This window comes from Labeo rohita, chromosome 16 (assembly GCF_022985175.1).
Source record: "Labeo rohita strain BAU-BD-2019 chromosome 16, IGBB_LRoh.1.0, whole genome shotgun sequence".
In the NCBI taxonomy this organism is placed as follows: Eukaryota; Metazoa; Chordata; class Actinopteri; order Cypriniformes; family Cyprinidae; genus Labeo; species Labeo rohita.
This window is the reverse complement of record NC_066884.1, coordinates 18,626,440-18,642,313: the sequence shown is the minus strand read 5'-3', so window position 1 is coordinate 18,642,313 and position 15,874 is coordinate 18,626,440. Positions and strand designations below refer to the sequence as shown.

General features: G+C 39.0%; 1 protein-coding gene across 3 annotated transcripts; it reads right to left on the bottom strand.

Moving 5' to 3' along the window:
- Positions 1 to 29: 29 nt before the first annotated feature.
- On the bottom strand, positions 30 to 14,650 carry atxn1b (ataxin 1b). Of its 3 annotated transcripts, none has more exons than XM_051131908.1 (4): positions 14,582 to 14,650; positions 14,096 to 14,154; positions 4,769 to 6,857; positions 30 to 4,682 (listed from the first exon to the last, which is right to left on the bottom strand). In XM_051131908.1, the coding sequence occupies exons 3-4, from the start codon at positions 6,656 to 6,658 to the stop codon at positions 4,095 to 4,097; spliced, it is 2,478 nt and encodes an 825-aa protein (XP_050987865.1). In that variant the 5' UTR covers positions 6,659 to 6,857; positions 14,096 to 14,154; positions 14,582 to 14,650; the 3' UTR covers positions 30 to 4,094. The 3 variants fall into 3 exon arrangements, with proteins under 3 accessions (XP_050987865.1, XP_050987864.1, XP_050987863.1); XM_051131907.1 differs by lacking the exon at positions 14,582 to 14,650 and adding an exon at positions 14,243 to 14,467; XM_051131906.1 differs by lacking the exons at positions 14,096 to 14,154; positions 14,582 to 14,650 and adding an exon at positions 9,833 to 10,292.
- Between the last annotated feature and the right edge of the window lie 1,224 nt (positions 14,651 to 15,874).

The following is a 15,874-nucleotide window of genomic DNA, read 5'->3' as shown; positions in this document are numbered from 1 at the left end:
GATGATCATCTCAAAAGGAAAAAGGCAACTAAAATTGGCACAGTATTTTATTAGAGTGATTATACAGATACAATAGATTTGTACTATACAGGAAATCATTGAACTGGACATATTTGCCAAAAGTCGAGTCCGATGTTCCTTTCCATTTCACAAAAATCAAAACAGCTACAAAAACTTGCAAGCACCACCAAAGAAATGATCACTGACTTCACTGAACAGTCTTGGATGCTCTGTTCACATAAACACGCCACAGTTAGAAAAGTTGAGGTTGACTTCTGTCTTAATTGCTTTTTGTAAGTTTGTAGAAAAGGAGCTTGTCAAAGAATGAGAAAAATATCACAGGTACAACGAATCACACAAATATAGTCATTTACATCGAATATATAAGAAAATGAGAAATCAGTTATGTGCTTTTTTCTTCTTTTTTTTAAAGAAGTGTCACTCTGGCGATTGAGGTTTAACGGGAGGTAAAAGACCTAGATCTTCCTTTAAAAAAACTAAACAAAACAATGAGATCAGCGATGTGTATGCTATAGGTCAATTTCTAGACGTCAAGTTTGGTCTTCCAACCCTAAATGAGGCCTTGTGGTATTGCTAGAACTAATCCTGGCTATGGACCATTGAGGCATATGCTTTCAGCAAATTCTGACTGTCTTTGGATATATATAATATAAAAAGCCATATTGTTGATGCCCAACCTCACATACAACAGAGAGTTGTATTTTCCCATATGAATAAATTTTCAATAGCAAGCACATGAGCTACATTCACAACATGTCAACATGCTAGTTAAAAGTGAGCCTTATTTGTACATTGGGTGCATGGACTGTAGAGGGCGCAATAGTCAGCCAGTGACTTCCCATGAGTCATAGCACTGAAGCTAAAATGAACACCAGCTCAGTTTTTGTAACTTTGAGCGTTTTTGCAAATTGTAATACAGGAACAGAAACAGTCGGGCCAGTTTCTCAACCTGAGAATGCAGTTAGACTATAAATCGCTATATATGCCTTCAAGTGGTTGACAGCCTTGTTTTTTAAAAAACAAAAAAAACATTTGATGCAGATGATAATAAATCGCTGTTGTTAGGTTGAAACAGAATAGCACACACTGGATAAAAGATAGTTTGTTGCCACCAGTGTTGAAACCTGACTGTCTTCAATGAAGTTATCCACACAGTGCACAAACACACTGAGGTTTACATGTACATAGCTACACAGGAAAAAAAGAAAGAGAGAGAGAGAGAGAGAAAAAGAGAGAGAACAATGATACATATGAAACAAACGACAATCCAGAAACATTGACACTTTTGTAATGGTTTCTAGTCTATTGTGATAGCACTGAGTTTTCTACTGCCTTACCAATATCACCATTACAATAGACTGTATTGATCGCATCGTAGCTGTGTGGCTACTAATCAACAATTCCTTTTATTTCTCTTTCATTGTCCTCTCTCTTCAAAAGTGCATAAAATCCAAATCCAAATTGGACTGAATGTGCAATCAAGCATTACTTCTACAATATGAGGTCTATTGTGATTCCATCTGAATATAACCCTAGACACAACAATACCTTTTCAAGTCAGTCAACAAACTGACTCACTCTAAGTGAAAAACTCACACTCATGACCACACATATCAATCTTTATAGTTTTTAGGTGACCTACAAAGCTGGCAACATGAAGTGTTAACTATAAGACTCCATACTTACACTCGGCTTTACTCTTTAAAATGTCTACTTGTGCAAATAGCAAAATTCGTATATGTATTCAAAGATTTTTTTTCTGAATTTATAACAGCACTCATATGTATTAAACAGTCAGTTGAGTTAGATAAGAATTATTTTGTGACTGTTTCACACAAAATATATCTGAAGACAATCCCATAAGGCTTTTGTTTATGGACTAGAGCAATTATATTTGTCATTTCCAAAAAAAAAAAAGTTTATGGATTATTACCTTGTCTGTCATTTTTCATTGCAGTGTACTAAATTAATTCCTGTGAATTTGTTTAACATGTCCAGCACAGCAAAGACAGAGAAAATAGATAATGTGGATACTAAAATTTAAAAATAGTGTTTTAACATTCATTTTGTATTCTTTTTTTAATCTGCAGAGAAGTCTGACCATGACATGTTTAGGCCATTAGCAGCATACTGCTAAGTATGGAGAAATCAAAATTTTAAGAGACCCAACTTAGTCTGAGTGGAAACTATATATTATTTTGATGCAAACAAAAATTAGGCTGTGTAAGTATATTTCATTAGAATGTAGTAGGTCAATATTCGAGTCCGTTTAGATTTAGCATCACAGCGTCCTCCTTTGACCCTCTGATTCTTACTATTTAAGCGATCATATCTGGGTAAATTTGATGTCATTTTGTTAACTTTATTAGATGCTAAATTTCTTATATAAACAACTTTTGGTACGAAAAGGCAGATTCCGTTTGTGATAAACCTTTGAAACGTGGCTTGTTTTGAACACTGAGAATGCTGGTCAAGCCTGGAATATACTACATGACTTAAAATCTGAAGAGATTTTTAAAACACTAGGCATCATATGTTTACCGACTTTGTAAATAGTGACAAAGCGTTACGGTCATTTCGATCACAACAAACTCATGCAGAAACATGTGCCTTGTTGCTAGGAGACGTGTGACAAATAAAAACAATATGCGTTCTAAAATCGTCTGAAAATATCAAACATGTTTGATATCGTCAGACTGGATGGAACCAGAGTCTGAAGGTAAAAAAATCTGAGTTTGTGACCATCATACACCAATCAGTTTTCTATGGAATCTGCAGACTGGCTCTGACTTTCGGCAGCTGGCGTCAACTTCTCGGGGCGAAAAAAATCAGGGCACAAATCGTGTAGTGTATTCCAGGTTTTAGATTTAGTTGTATGGTAATTATACGTGTATTTAACAAAGAATTCATTATTGCAGCTGGACTGATTAAGGCCCACAATACTTAAAATAGTGTAAAGAAGACATCATAATTTAAAAAAAATGCTAAATGAGAAGTGCTTGGGTAGAAATGCACAAAATGACTAACAGCACTCAAAATGGTCTGTTGCTGTAGTAACTAAACAGAGGTGGGAATGTTTCCATCCATTCATTCAACTTCCCCTAACCTTTCTTTAAAGTGCTAATTCTGACTTGAACGGAGACTTCTCTACACAGCCACTTTGACAACGTGAAGATTTCTCCGGCGCTTTCTCGCTCGAAACTGAGATCGCAGATCCGATCAGGCCATCTGATTGGGTTAATTGTTAAATGCACACATGAGGTATGTGAAAGCTCAGTATTGCATATCTAGAAGACTATCAGCAATTGAATTAACACATGAGGATAAATCATTTAACATTCAACATAAATGTTGTATCTTGATGCTTTAGTCTGATTCAAAGTAGTCACTCGAGCAAAGCCTGTCACTCTCAGACGACATTATGTAAGCAAGGGATTATTGGGGGCAGTAACAAGTGGAAGGCTGCTTCTGTCAAGATAATCAAGCTCACACAACTCACGGAAGTCGCTCGGAATCATAATCACACAAATGACACATCTTAGTCTTAACCTTTTGCCATCAATCCATGTAACAGTCCGTATCCAGTCAAAGCCCTGATTATGAATGAATTCAGTACACACAACAGTAGACTAACAGACACTAAACGCTCAGCAAGCTGAGAAAAAAAAGTGGTCAGACCTTGCAAATATACAACCCAAAATGGTCATGTCCAGCTGATTTAAAAAGAAAGTCTAAGGATTAATATTACATATGACTCAAATGATCACACACATTTTTGTGTAAACTGATCTAACGTTACAGTAACCTGGATATGAATGTGATAGGAAAGCAACAAAGTACCAAAAAGTAAATCTGCTCTTCCTTGTCCCTCTTGGAGTCCATGGCAGTGATGGGGAAAGTATTCTGAGTCTCTGTTGTTGAAGCAAAAGCATTTTCTTGGACACCAAGCGAAAAGAAATTTTATTCAGTTAATCACCATTATGTGATTTCTCAAATTAATTAAGTAAGGCTAATTAATGTTTCTTGGTTAGAAATCGACTCCCCACCACTGCTCTATGGAGTTCTGAACGTCCTCAGCAACCTGTGCTGGAGCGGCCCTCAATGCTGACCTTCAGCTGATGTGGGAGGAAGGAAAATTTGGGTAAAACTTGAGGGTCCTCTTGCGACCTCATTTCTCCCCTCTCTGGGGCAGACCATCTCCTTTTTCGGCTAACTGCTCTCTCAACACTGAGTGTGTATGTTTTTTCTGCCTGGTTCTGGAGGTTCACCTGTGTCTGAGGGTTTATCCCCCCATTCTCCAAGAGGGTCAACACATTTCTTGGGTTGGAAGTCTCAACCAGTGTTCCTGCACTATTTTCCACTCCTGATGTCATTTTGTGTCCTTTCTTAAGATCCTCCAGTTGGGTTGGTCTTTCCTCAATTGGCCCATTGTTTTTGGCTGGTTTCAAAGAATGGTTGTGTTTCGTCACAGAGTCTGAAAAGTAATCTTTCTTTTGAATGCTATCTTTTAGGCTTTTAAGGGTGAGAGAGATACAAACATCACCCACAGAGAGTTTGGCACAGGATAGTGCTAGCAACTGGGTGGTGCGGTCAGGGCAGCAGGACGACCAACCTTGACCAAACACGAAGAAAGGGTACTCCACTAGAACCTCGACACAGACCTAAAGGCGAGAAAACCAAGAATAATATTTGAGTTCCAATGGTTCATTCAACTCTCAAAGCTTGGTATAAAAAGAAACTGACTCACCTGGGCTTTGTTCTCTCCCACTGAGAACTGTATAATGACAGCATTGGGTGTGCGGCTGCACTCTATGCGCTCTACAGTGCTGGAGTCAATCTTCAGTTCTCCACTCACCTCCGCACTTTGCACAAAGTCCTCTGTCCGCAGATCCTCCACACGTTTTAGTTCGCCATCTGCCAACTGTATAATAGAGCCCTTCATGAAGAATGGTGGTAGGCCCGCTGACGGTGATGATGGTGAGCTCTGAGGGCTTGTGGATGTTGGAGGTGTCACAGGAACTGGAGATCCTACTACACTGGCTGAAAGAACAGGCAGCTGTATTTGGGTTGGACTTGGCACAACACAGGAGGCAGGACCTCCGTCAGAGACTGTGATGTCTTTACCATTGGGTAGGACTGATGCTGCAGCTGCAGGTGGGGATGTATTAATAAAGGTCTGAGGCAGAGCTGTTGATGCATTGGCTACACTGGGGATGACAGAACAGCGGGTGACCTCCGGCTCAGCAGTAGTTGGATTGATGTTAGTGGCACTCACCGGAATTAGCAAGGAGGGGTTGCCTGAGATCACCACGTGCTGTGGCAGGTTGCTCTGATAGCCAGTTACTGCTTGCTGTGGTCCACCAGAAGCACTGGTGATGTAGCCAATAATTGGGAGCTGCGTTGCAGAGTAAAGGCTGGTGGAGAGCTCTTGTTGGGGAGTGTTGTGAGGAGCCTGCAGAAGTGTGTGCGGTGAAATTGTGGAGGCCGGAGAAACTTGGCTGTCTGAGGAACTAAGAGCGGACACTCTGGACATTGGCTTGCCTATGCAGATCCCTCCTCTCTCAGCAAGGTGCAAAGATGAGTGGTCCTTCCCCAAGATACTTTGGAGCTCTGAGTTGCTGTTTGCTGCAAGGTGGCTACTGGATACCAACATCAGCGACGTCTGCAGTCCTGTTCTGTCATGAGTGCTGTAGTCGGCTGGGAGCAGAACCTGAGCTTGGGTCTGGAGGCCCAGGTTGTGGTTTTGCTTGTGGCTATGGTCACCTTCTGACTGGCTAGAAATTCCTTTGGCAGTACTGTGCTTGACCACTGCAATCTCTCCTAGGGTACCATTCTGCATCTCTCTGGGATGGGAGTCTGGTTGCTTTGCAATAAAGCCATCTGTGTAGTGTAGAACCACTTGAGAGGGTGTAAGGGCCAGGGCGTGAGGGGCAAGGACTGCTGAGTGTGGATGGATCTGAATGGGCAGTTGGGCAGAAGGGGAGGACACTGTCAAACCTAAAGGAGCACTCTCTACTTGGATGCATTGACTGTGGGAAACATTTGGTATAGAAGAAATCACATGATGATTCTGTGAATCAAGGCTGGATGCTTGGGAGATGACAGCTGTTGTGGCCAAGACCTCTTGTGGCGTCCTCCGTGGCTGTGTTGGACTGGTTGTGGACGGCACAATCTGTGAAGAGATATAACTTGTATAGGGCCCTATGAGTTGGAGATTGGGGGGAAGTTGTGTGTATTGGACGGAGCCTATAGTTTGAGGAAGGCTTGTGGAGAGAACCGCAGGATTGGCTGTTAGCACGGTAGGCCCAGAGAAAACTCCCCTGTATGTGGAGCTATTGGAAGAGAACGAAAAGCCAGCAGATGTAGTAGCTGGAGGATATTCCGTCACCACAGTGAGAGCCTTATTTGATGGTGGGGGGCTGTCAGGCTCAGCACTGTTGCTCTGTGATGGGCCTGCATTGTTGGGGATGTGGGCCATGCTAGCCATGGTAGCAACGCTGGCTAGCCAAGCCAAATTCTCTCCACTCTGGCTCTCACTAACAGCAGCTGACACCAGCACCTGCTTCTCTTCCAGAGCTAAAATCTCCCGCTTTTTTGGCGGAAGGCACTCATTACAACGCTCCTGGTTAGACTTCATGGTCTTGGAGCTTGTCCCGTATTTTAACCCACTTGTCTTGATCAGGATGTTTTAAAGTGCAAAGTAGAAGAAGATTTTCATTGTTCTATTACTTTGCTCCACTTTTACTGTAGTCTTGCCCATTGTCAGGACTCTTGTCATGAAAGGATCCATGTGCTTCATGTGGAATCATCTCTCACTGATGGCTATTGGTCCGTACCTTCATCAGACAGACAGAAAATAAAAAACAAACAATGAGAAAGTGTATCCTTTATGCACTGCCTTTAAGTTTATGAAACTAGTTCAAACCTTTCTGCCTAAAAGTAGCATATTACGTATTTTTTAATCTTATAGTAACATCAGTACAGTTATAAGTGCCAAATAATTTTTCGTTTTTGTTTCGCAACCGTAAAATTGTATTTAATATGCTAATGCCAGAGGCTAATGCTTTTGGTAACCAACTCAAACCTTCACCTTTTCTGAACACTTTGACTTCCTTGTTTTTCCACATATTAGTAGGGTAAACCACAGTTTAGTGAAAAAGACTGTATGTTCGTGCATTTATGAATGTTGCTTTTATTCAAGTAATAAGTAATAGATCTCTAAGGTACCACAATGAACAAGTGTCTATAATCAAATGCAATTCCAATTTGTCACCCAAGATGTTCATGTCTTTCTTTCTTCCATATAGTAGACTTCATTGGGGATCATCAGGTACTTTCGCCTATGTCACACGTGACCTTTCCACTGTGACTACATAATGTATGAAGTCATGGACGCAGAGCAAGTGCAAGACGAGCATTTGTGGTTAAAAAGTATATCTTTTTTACATTTTTTTTAGAAAATGACCAATTATTTCCCTAAATAAGACCATTAATTCTCATCTGGGATCATGTAGAGGCCTGAATTGAAACTGCAGTTTGGACCTTCAACCTGCTAACCCCCATTAAAGTCCACTATATGGAGAAAAATCCTGGAATGTTTTCCTCAAAAACCTTAATTTCTTTTCGAATGAAGAAAGAAAGACATGACATCTTGGATGACAGGGGTAAGCAAATTATCAGGAAATTTGAATTCTGGATTGAACTAATCCTTTAAGGACTAATAATGTTTGCATACTCATACAGTCCATCTACATACATCAGTGAGGATAAAGAGAGCACAGGGTGAAAACTTAATGTGCGGAAAGAGTGTGTGGACAGGAAAAAGATGAGGAAGAGAAAGAGAGAACACTGGCTCTCCTGACCCACATTGAGCTCTGCCTGCAAGCAAGCATAGTTATTGAGTTAGAGTGTAACAGTGGGGAAGAAAGAGAGAGTGAGGGAGGGGGGAATAGAGGGAGGGAGAGATCCCTTCACCACAGTAGATCTGCACCAATCACTGTCCTACTTTCCCCTGCTACAGCTTACACCACACACAGCCATTAAATGCTTCAGTCTATTGTACACAGAGCACAATACACGCACATACACATCAGCATATCCATTGGACTGATGCGTGTATGCATATGTGATTTGGTGCAGAGTGCTCATGTATCAAAGAACAATAGCACTGTAGTGATCACATAGATCACAGTCTTACACTGCTTTCAATGCACATAGCATAACACAAGTGTATTAAAAACAATGCATATAGCTACAACTGCAATCCCCTGGATAATTTTATGCATTTGCAGGGATTCATAGCAAGCATTTTTGTAATACATTATTAGATCCTAAAACTGGATACAATTAACCTCCAAACCAGACGTCCTTCTGTCTTTAGCATACTTGCATGCATCACTTGCTGGTTCCTTAAGCTAAAGAAATTATGTAACAGCGTATAGCAGAACCTGGGAGGAAATTCTTGTGAAAAAGTTTCAAGACTATCTACATTTCACACCTTATTTGCGTGTGTCTGTATGTGCATATGCGCTATTTCTCTTTTACCGGGTGTCATATTTGCCTGTCTATTTCCAGAGGGTTTCAAAGAGCACTACTGAAATACACTCACAATTCAAAACAGCTAACTCAACCTAAGCCTGCAAGGCAATACAGCCACACAGACATAAAAAAAAGTGATGCTTCATTTCTGTTTTCTTTCAGTTCAGTGTCACAAAGCTGTAGTTCATGTCAACAGATGGATTTTCTATTGAAAGAACCTCAGTGAGTCTTTCCATTGACTACTATTGTTGCTAAATTGAGCTTAACCCTATATTTAATTCTCAGAAACCATTCTTTTGCAGCGTCATTGTTTAATTTGTTAAATCAATCATTGTGGATGATTTCAATTGTAGGATTTGCTATCGCTAAAGGGACATTTAGTTTTCACAATGTAGACAAAACATGCGTTCACACACACTCGCTCGTAGTGTGGCTGAGCCAAAGAGCTAGAAAGATTAACAACTTGCAGTATCTTCTAGTTGTTTAACAGTAGATGCTCTGCAGGCCTGCTGCAGTTCAAATGTCATCAACGCAACATATTCACACTTATAAACCCATACTATTAAAAGCAATACTAATGTAACATGCACAAAAACAAAGACTTGTGAATGTGAATACTCCCCTTTTGTAATTCCTCTGCCACACAAACAAAAATAGTATTGTATGTAACACAAAGTTCATTCTGTGCACAGTGTGTTAATGCAAAATCCCCAGGAACGTATTACTCGCAGCGTGCTGTGACACCTTTTTCAATGATGTCATCTCAGAGATGACTGAACCATTGCCAGTGATTATGCATACAAACACAAACATAACTGCTTTTTAAAACTACATGCTTATATTAACTTCTTTCCGCACAAAACATGCTTATACGCTCAAAGGATTTTTACCCGTGTTCGTTTAGCAGCTTCTCTCTGCACTTAACGACCTTTTATATGGGCGCCTGTCCCTTTAAGAGGCAGTCTAGGGAGTCCTAAGCTAGACATGAATCCAAACAGAGCTGTTGCTGCCTTTACAATGACTAAAGCCTGTTTCTCTGCTCTCTCTCTCTGATCCTATAAGCAAAAGAGCACAACATACAGAGTGACACGGACACATTTGCAAAGAATTGCAACTATTTCTGCAAATTGGTTATTATTTACTATAAAATTGATTTCTCAAACGCATGCACATATTTCCTTCCCTTCATGCAATACGGGAGTACCACAGCATGTGCAATAAGCATGTATGATTCAAAACCAAGCAAGCATTTCATCTGAGGTTGATGCCTTACCTTTCTTTATAGGGGAGCCTTTAACAACTCTCTCTCTCTCTCTGCACTACGAGTGTAACTCACTCTACCCACTGGCAAGCTGTCCTTTGTCCAGGTTTAGCTCTGCTATCAGGTCACACACGCAATCCTCTGATTTATGTTTTCTTCCATGTCCAATTGTCCCCCCCGCCTTCACTCTCCTCCACTTCCTTCGACAATTGCTCCGAGGGCTGAGGGTAAAGGAAGTCCCCTCGTCTGCGCTGTTTCACTAGCCCTACGTGTGAGAGCTACAGCGTATGTTATGCAAGGCAAACAGACTGCCAGCGCTCTCTCTCTCTCTCTCTCTTCCTCTCTCTCTTTTGCTCTTCACACATACACACACAGTGCTCTAGAGAACACGGCTCCTCCTCCCCCAGTCAGCCTCAGCAGCCTCATCAGGTATTCATTCAAAAAACACACTCCACTTGGCAGGGCGCCCAGACTACGCACACATGGAGAGAGAGCGAGAGAGAGAGAGAGAGAGAGAGAGAGAGGGAGGGAGGGACGGGGACAGGGAAAGAGAGGGAGGAGGAAAAATTGTGAGCGAGGAACCGAGCACACTAGAAGAAACACGTAGCCTCACGTAGACCACTGCACACTCGCGAGAAACACAAACACACACCAACAGACCATGAAATTCTCCGGAGAGAGTCTTTGTGAGGGTTTCTATGCGTTTTTTCGCTTGCTTTCTAGAACTAATTAGTTTCTCTCAGTGGAAAACAAATTTAGTGCCTCACCACCATTACGTGTGATGAGAGTAAGCACATTTGCATGGGGCTATATAAGCTTGCCCTGAAATAAACCCAAGGTTTCCATAACATTAGTGTATGATTACCCTTTGGTTAATTCTTTCGAAGCCAGTTACTGACAATCTAGATAACCGGGAGTTTTTTGTGCAATAACTAAAGTTCAATGTTCAACATTCTTTAATGGATAAAGTGATATTTAATTTTTCATTACTGCACACTAGATTCCCAATAGCACAATTATTAAAATTCAAGTAGTGGTTCTCAACTTTTTAACTACTACATATACATACATATATATACATATATATATATATATATATATATATATATATACACATATATTTATATTTATACATATATTTATTAGGGCTGTCAGTCGATTAAAATTTTTAATCTAATCAATTACATGATGTGTCAATTAATTAATCTAATTAATCACAAAATAAATTTGACTGTGAAAATATATATTTAAAGCTATTTTTGTGTTAAATGAGAAAGTATCAAGTAGACATTACAAATTGTAGCTTTAGAAAGAAATATTTTTTTAACGTAAAATTTATTACACATGCAACGGCCAAACGTAAACTATGGAACATAAAAGAAGATAATTTGAGAAACATCTTAGTATTTTTTGTTCATATATGAAAGTCATGGTAACCAAAACAGCTGTTACAAAAATACTTTCTTATGTTCCACAAAGAAAGGTTTGAGACAACATGAGTGTGAGTAAATGATGACAGATTTTTTTTTTCAGGTGAACTATCCCTTTAATGTTGTTTTTTTTATATTATTATTGTTATTATTATTATTATTTTTTTTTAATGAAATAATACTCTAAATAAGAAACGAAATCTGCCAGCAGGTGGCGGTAAATGTCTTTATGAGTCACTCATTTGATTTAATTCGTTCAAATGGCTGATTCATTTAGGAATTAAGTAAATAGCTCTTCATAAATGGGCCTTTGAATCATTGATTCACACGATTCGCTCAAAACGCGAATTCATTCAGAAACTAAACACCGCTATGTTGGTCGAAGACGCGCAACAATTCTGCTATGGCTTCAAAGGTAGCAAAAATATAACACAATATCAACTTATTTACTAAACTGTTGTATAAAACAGTTTTTTTTTAGCTCGTGATAGATCGGGACAAAATCAGCACTCGTGTCATATTGCTCTTGCTGCTCGTGTGATATTGTGTGATATGTGATATATATAAATATGAGACAAAACACATACAGGGGCATTTTTTTGCACCAGTTTCTTGAATTTTAGGGCATAACTGCATTTATAGAGTTGTTGCCTGCATCATATTTGCCAACAGTCAACTATATGAAATGTAAGATGACGTACAGGTCAGGTTTAACTGCATTATTTTAAGCATGTTATTTTTTCATAACTAATTAATTAAGTTAACTCGTTAAACTGACAGCCCTAGTGTGTGTGTGTATGTATATATATGATGATATACATATATAGGTAGTAGTAATAGTAGTAGTAATATATTCAATATGTTCATTTAAATATTTTTAAGTTTTAGTTAAAAGTTTTCTGAGGCCTGTAATGTGCTTTGGCTCCCTGGTTGAGAATCACTGCATTATACCACTGAGTATTTAATTAAACGTATAAAAGTCAAAACCATCATAGCTGAAAACATCACATTATTATTGAGTTTAATGTAAACTGAAAGGCATACAAGAAAACATAAAAACAAGCATATGTTATTATAATCCAAAACACATACATACACACACCTGCGTATAATCACATACACAAGCATAGAAACCCGTATGTCTCCCACATTAAGCATGCAAAGTAGTTGCAGTTCACCCTCAGGGGGACCCACATGCAAATACACTCACTTGCTCCATCACACACACACACTCACTCTCTCACATACAAAGTGTTATCTTCGTGCACAACCTTGAGAAGATCTGAAAACACCCTGTGTTCAAAACACGTGCCGTCAACAAGGAGAAACGCTGGAAACATAAAAAAGCCATCAGCAATATGTAACCTCTAATATTAGCCTGGCCTGGTTTACTCTCTCTGAGCAGATCTCAGCACTGCATTGGGTGTGTTTGCCAAGCCACAGACAGATACAAAGCCACCATATAGCATATGAAAACGAAAAAGCTCCTCTTTGGAAAATTCACTAACCATAGATTTTTCCATAGCCAATTATTCACCCACACATGGACGTCTTTTAGTGTGTCAAATTCTTGTTTTTGACATAATGAGGTTTTTTTTTCTGCTTGGAATTGGCAAATTACTGTTGTCTACAGTATTGTACCTACTATTACAGAAAGTTCAAACATTCACTGATGCTCCAGAAGGAAACACGATGCATTAAGAGCCAGGGGTGTAAACTTTTGAACAGATGAAGATGTATATATCTTTTTTTTTTTCATTTAGTACTGCCCTTCAGAAACTATTGAAGATACTTACATGTTTTCCAGAAGACAAAATAAGGTACATTTAACCTGATCTTCAAATTCAAAAAGTTTTCACCCCCCTGACTCTTAACACATTGTTTTTCCTTCTGGAGCATCAGTAAGTGTTTGAACCTTCTGTAATAATTGCATATGAGTCCCTCAGTTGTTCTCAGTGTGAAAAAATGGATCTCAAAATCATACAGTCATTGCTGGAAAGGGTTTAAATACACAATTTGTGGGATATGAAACAGCGGGCAGTTTAAATGTTCAGGATTAACAAGTGATTCATGAACAACTATCACTAAACTAAAAAAACACAGCTGTGGATTATTCAGGTAACAACACAGTATGTAAACTTTTGAACGGGGTTTTTATAAATTCATCTATTATTTTCTCTTGTGGACTATATGTAAACATCCTTTATGTGAAATATCTTATTCAGGTCAGTACTTAATTAAAAATAACATGCATTTTGTATGATCCCTCTTTGGTAGAATAAATAACATTTTGCAGATTCTTCAAGGTGTATGTACACTTTTGACTTAAACTGTATTGCACACACAAATAATGATGACTTTCATGTCAAACAGAGAGAATTCTATCCATTATTATTATCTCTGTCAGAGACAGCAGGTGTCAGACAGCTTTGGCACAGACTGTTATTCAGACTCAGAGAATACCTGTACTGTTTTTGCTCTGGACAGCTCAGAGTCTAAACCCTACAAAGCCCTGCAGAGAAACAGTCTTTGATATCTCCATTCCTTCTAATAGCAAGAGATTTTGGGAGGGTTGCTATGTTACTGTTTGTCGAGGTATTGCCTTAACCAGTCACTGGGGAGATGGGATGAAAGCTATGAAGTGTTCTGTCTTGGCTGCCAGTCTTAGCGTCTCTGTTTTCTTCTTCTTTTTCTAGTTTAGCTCTCACTTTCATAAAACTAAGATTAGACAGACGTAGCTACGGTGAAAGAGAAGTTAGGTGCACCACAAAGAGGAACACATTTAACTCAAAGTCACCAGGATGCACTCTCTGCAGTGATCTATTTATGACAGAAATGCACTCACAGTTGTCCATGACCAGGTCCACTTTCTTCTCACAGACGTCCAGTCACTTTTGCAAACCTCTGGAGGAAAAAAGTATTGCAAAATTTCATTAATTATTCTTTTGTTGGCTATATTAAGCACTAACACCTGTTCACTCTTCACACTGACATAAGTTTCCCCCTACAGAACTTTGCTGAAACTTCTTAGAGATAGTGAGGCATGTCCCAACATGTCCAGACATGTACAAGGGGCACAGAAGGCCAGAACTCATGCTGATATATGAACTTTGCAGTGGACACAAGCATATAACAAGACAGGATGTAGAGGACCAACTTAACACAGAATTTAGGACTGCAAAATTGAGAAAATATGTTAATTATGCTAAGGTTACTGTGTTCGTGTAAAACAAGGAAAGAAATGCAAGTGTTTTCCTGTTTGGCTGCATTTGTGAGATATATTTAAAGGGACAGTTCACCCAAAAATGAAAATTCTGTCATTATTACTCACCCTCATGTCGTTCCATACCCATAAGACCTTTGTTCATCTTTGGAACACAAATTAAGATATCTTTGATGAAATCCAAGAGCTTTCTGACCCTGCATAGACAGCAATGCAACTGACACATTCAAGGCCCAGAAAAGTAGTAAGGACATCATTAAAATAGTTCATGTGACATAACTGGTTCAACCATAATTTTATGAAGAGTATACTCTGAGAATACTCTTTGTGTGCAAAGAAAACAAAAATAATGACTTTATTCAACATTTCTTCTCTTCCATGTTAGTCTTCACCGCACATTCACGAGTCTCTTATTTCCTTAAAAATATCTTAATTTGTGTTCTGAAGATGAACACAGGTATTACGGGTTTGGAACGACACAAGGGTGAGTAATTAAAGGGGTCCTATTATGCTTTTTTTTTTTACAAAGTAAGCATTTTGTTTTGGGGGTGTAGTAGAACATGCTCTCATACTTGGTGGTTCGAAAAACACATTATTTTTCACATAATTTGTATTATTACAATACCTCCTCAGGCTGGCACATAAGGCTTGATTAGTTCCGGGTTTGATGAAGGCCCGCCTTCCAAAAACGAAATGTGTTGTGATTGGTTAGCTGTCCCAGTGCGTTGTGATTGGCAAACAGCTTAGATGGTGTTTCAGTACTGCCACACCCCTTGCCAAAGCGGCAAGTTTCATCTGCTCCATTACATTTAAGATATATTAAGGTATAGTTAATGCTACAGTAATGTTGGGTCCTGTCAGCATGCAAGATCGCCGATACATGATATTACCGTGCTAATTTATTTAATTATTTATATACTTAGTTTCATTGCCCGAAACCAGCTCTAGCATAAGGCTAAAAGCAGCCTAATGTTTTTAATATGACCTAATGTGTATTTGTATTTGTAATAACTTGTATTTAAAGGAGAAGTCCACTTCCAGAACAGCAATTTACAGATAATGTACTCACCCTCTTGTCATCCAAGATGTTCATGTCTTTCTTTCTTCAGTCATAAAGAAATTATGTTTTTTGAGGAAAACATTTCAGGATTTTTCTCCATATAATGGACTGATATGGTGTCCCGATTTCGAAAACTTCCAAAATGCAGTTTAAATGCGGCTTCAAACAATCCCAGATGCAGTTGTAAACAATCCCAGCTGAGGAAAAATGGTCTTATCTAGCGAAACGATTGGTTATTTACATAAAAATAATACAATTTATATACTTTTTCATGTCAAATGCTCGTCTTGTCTTGCTCTCCCTGAACTCTGTGTATTCTGACTCTAGACAGTTAGGGTATG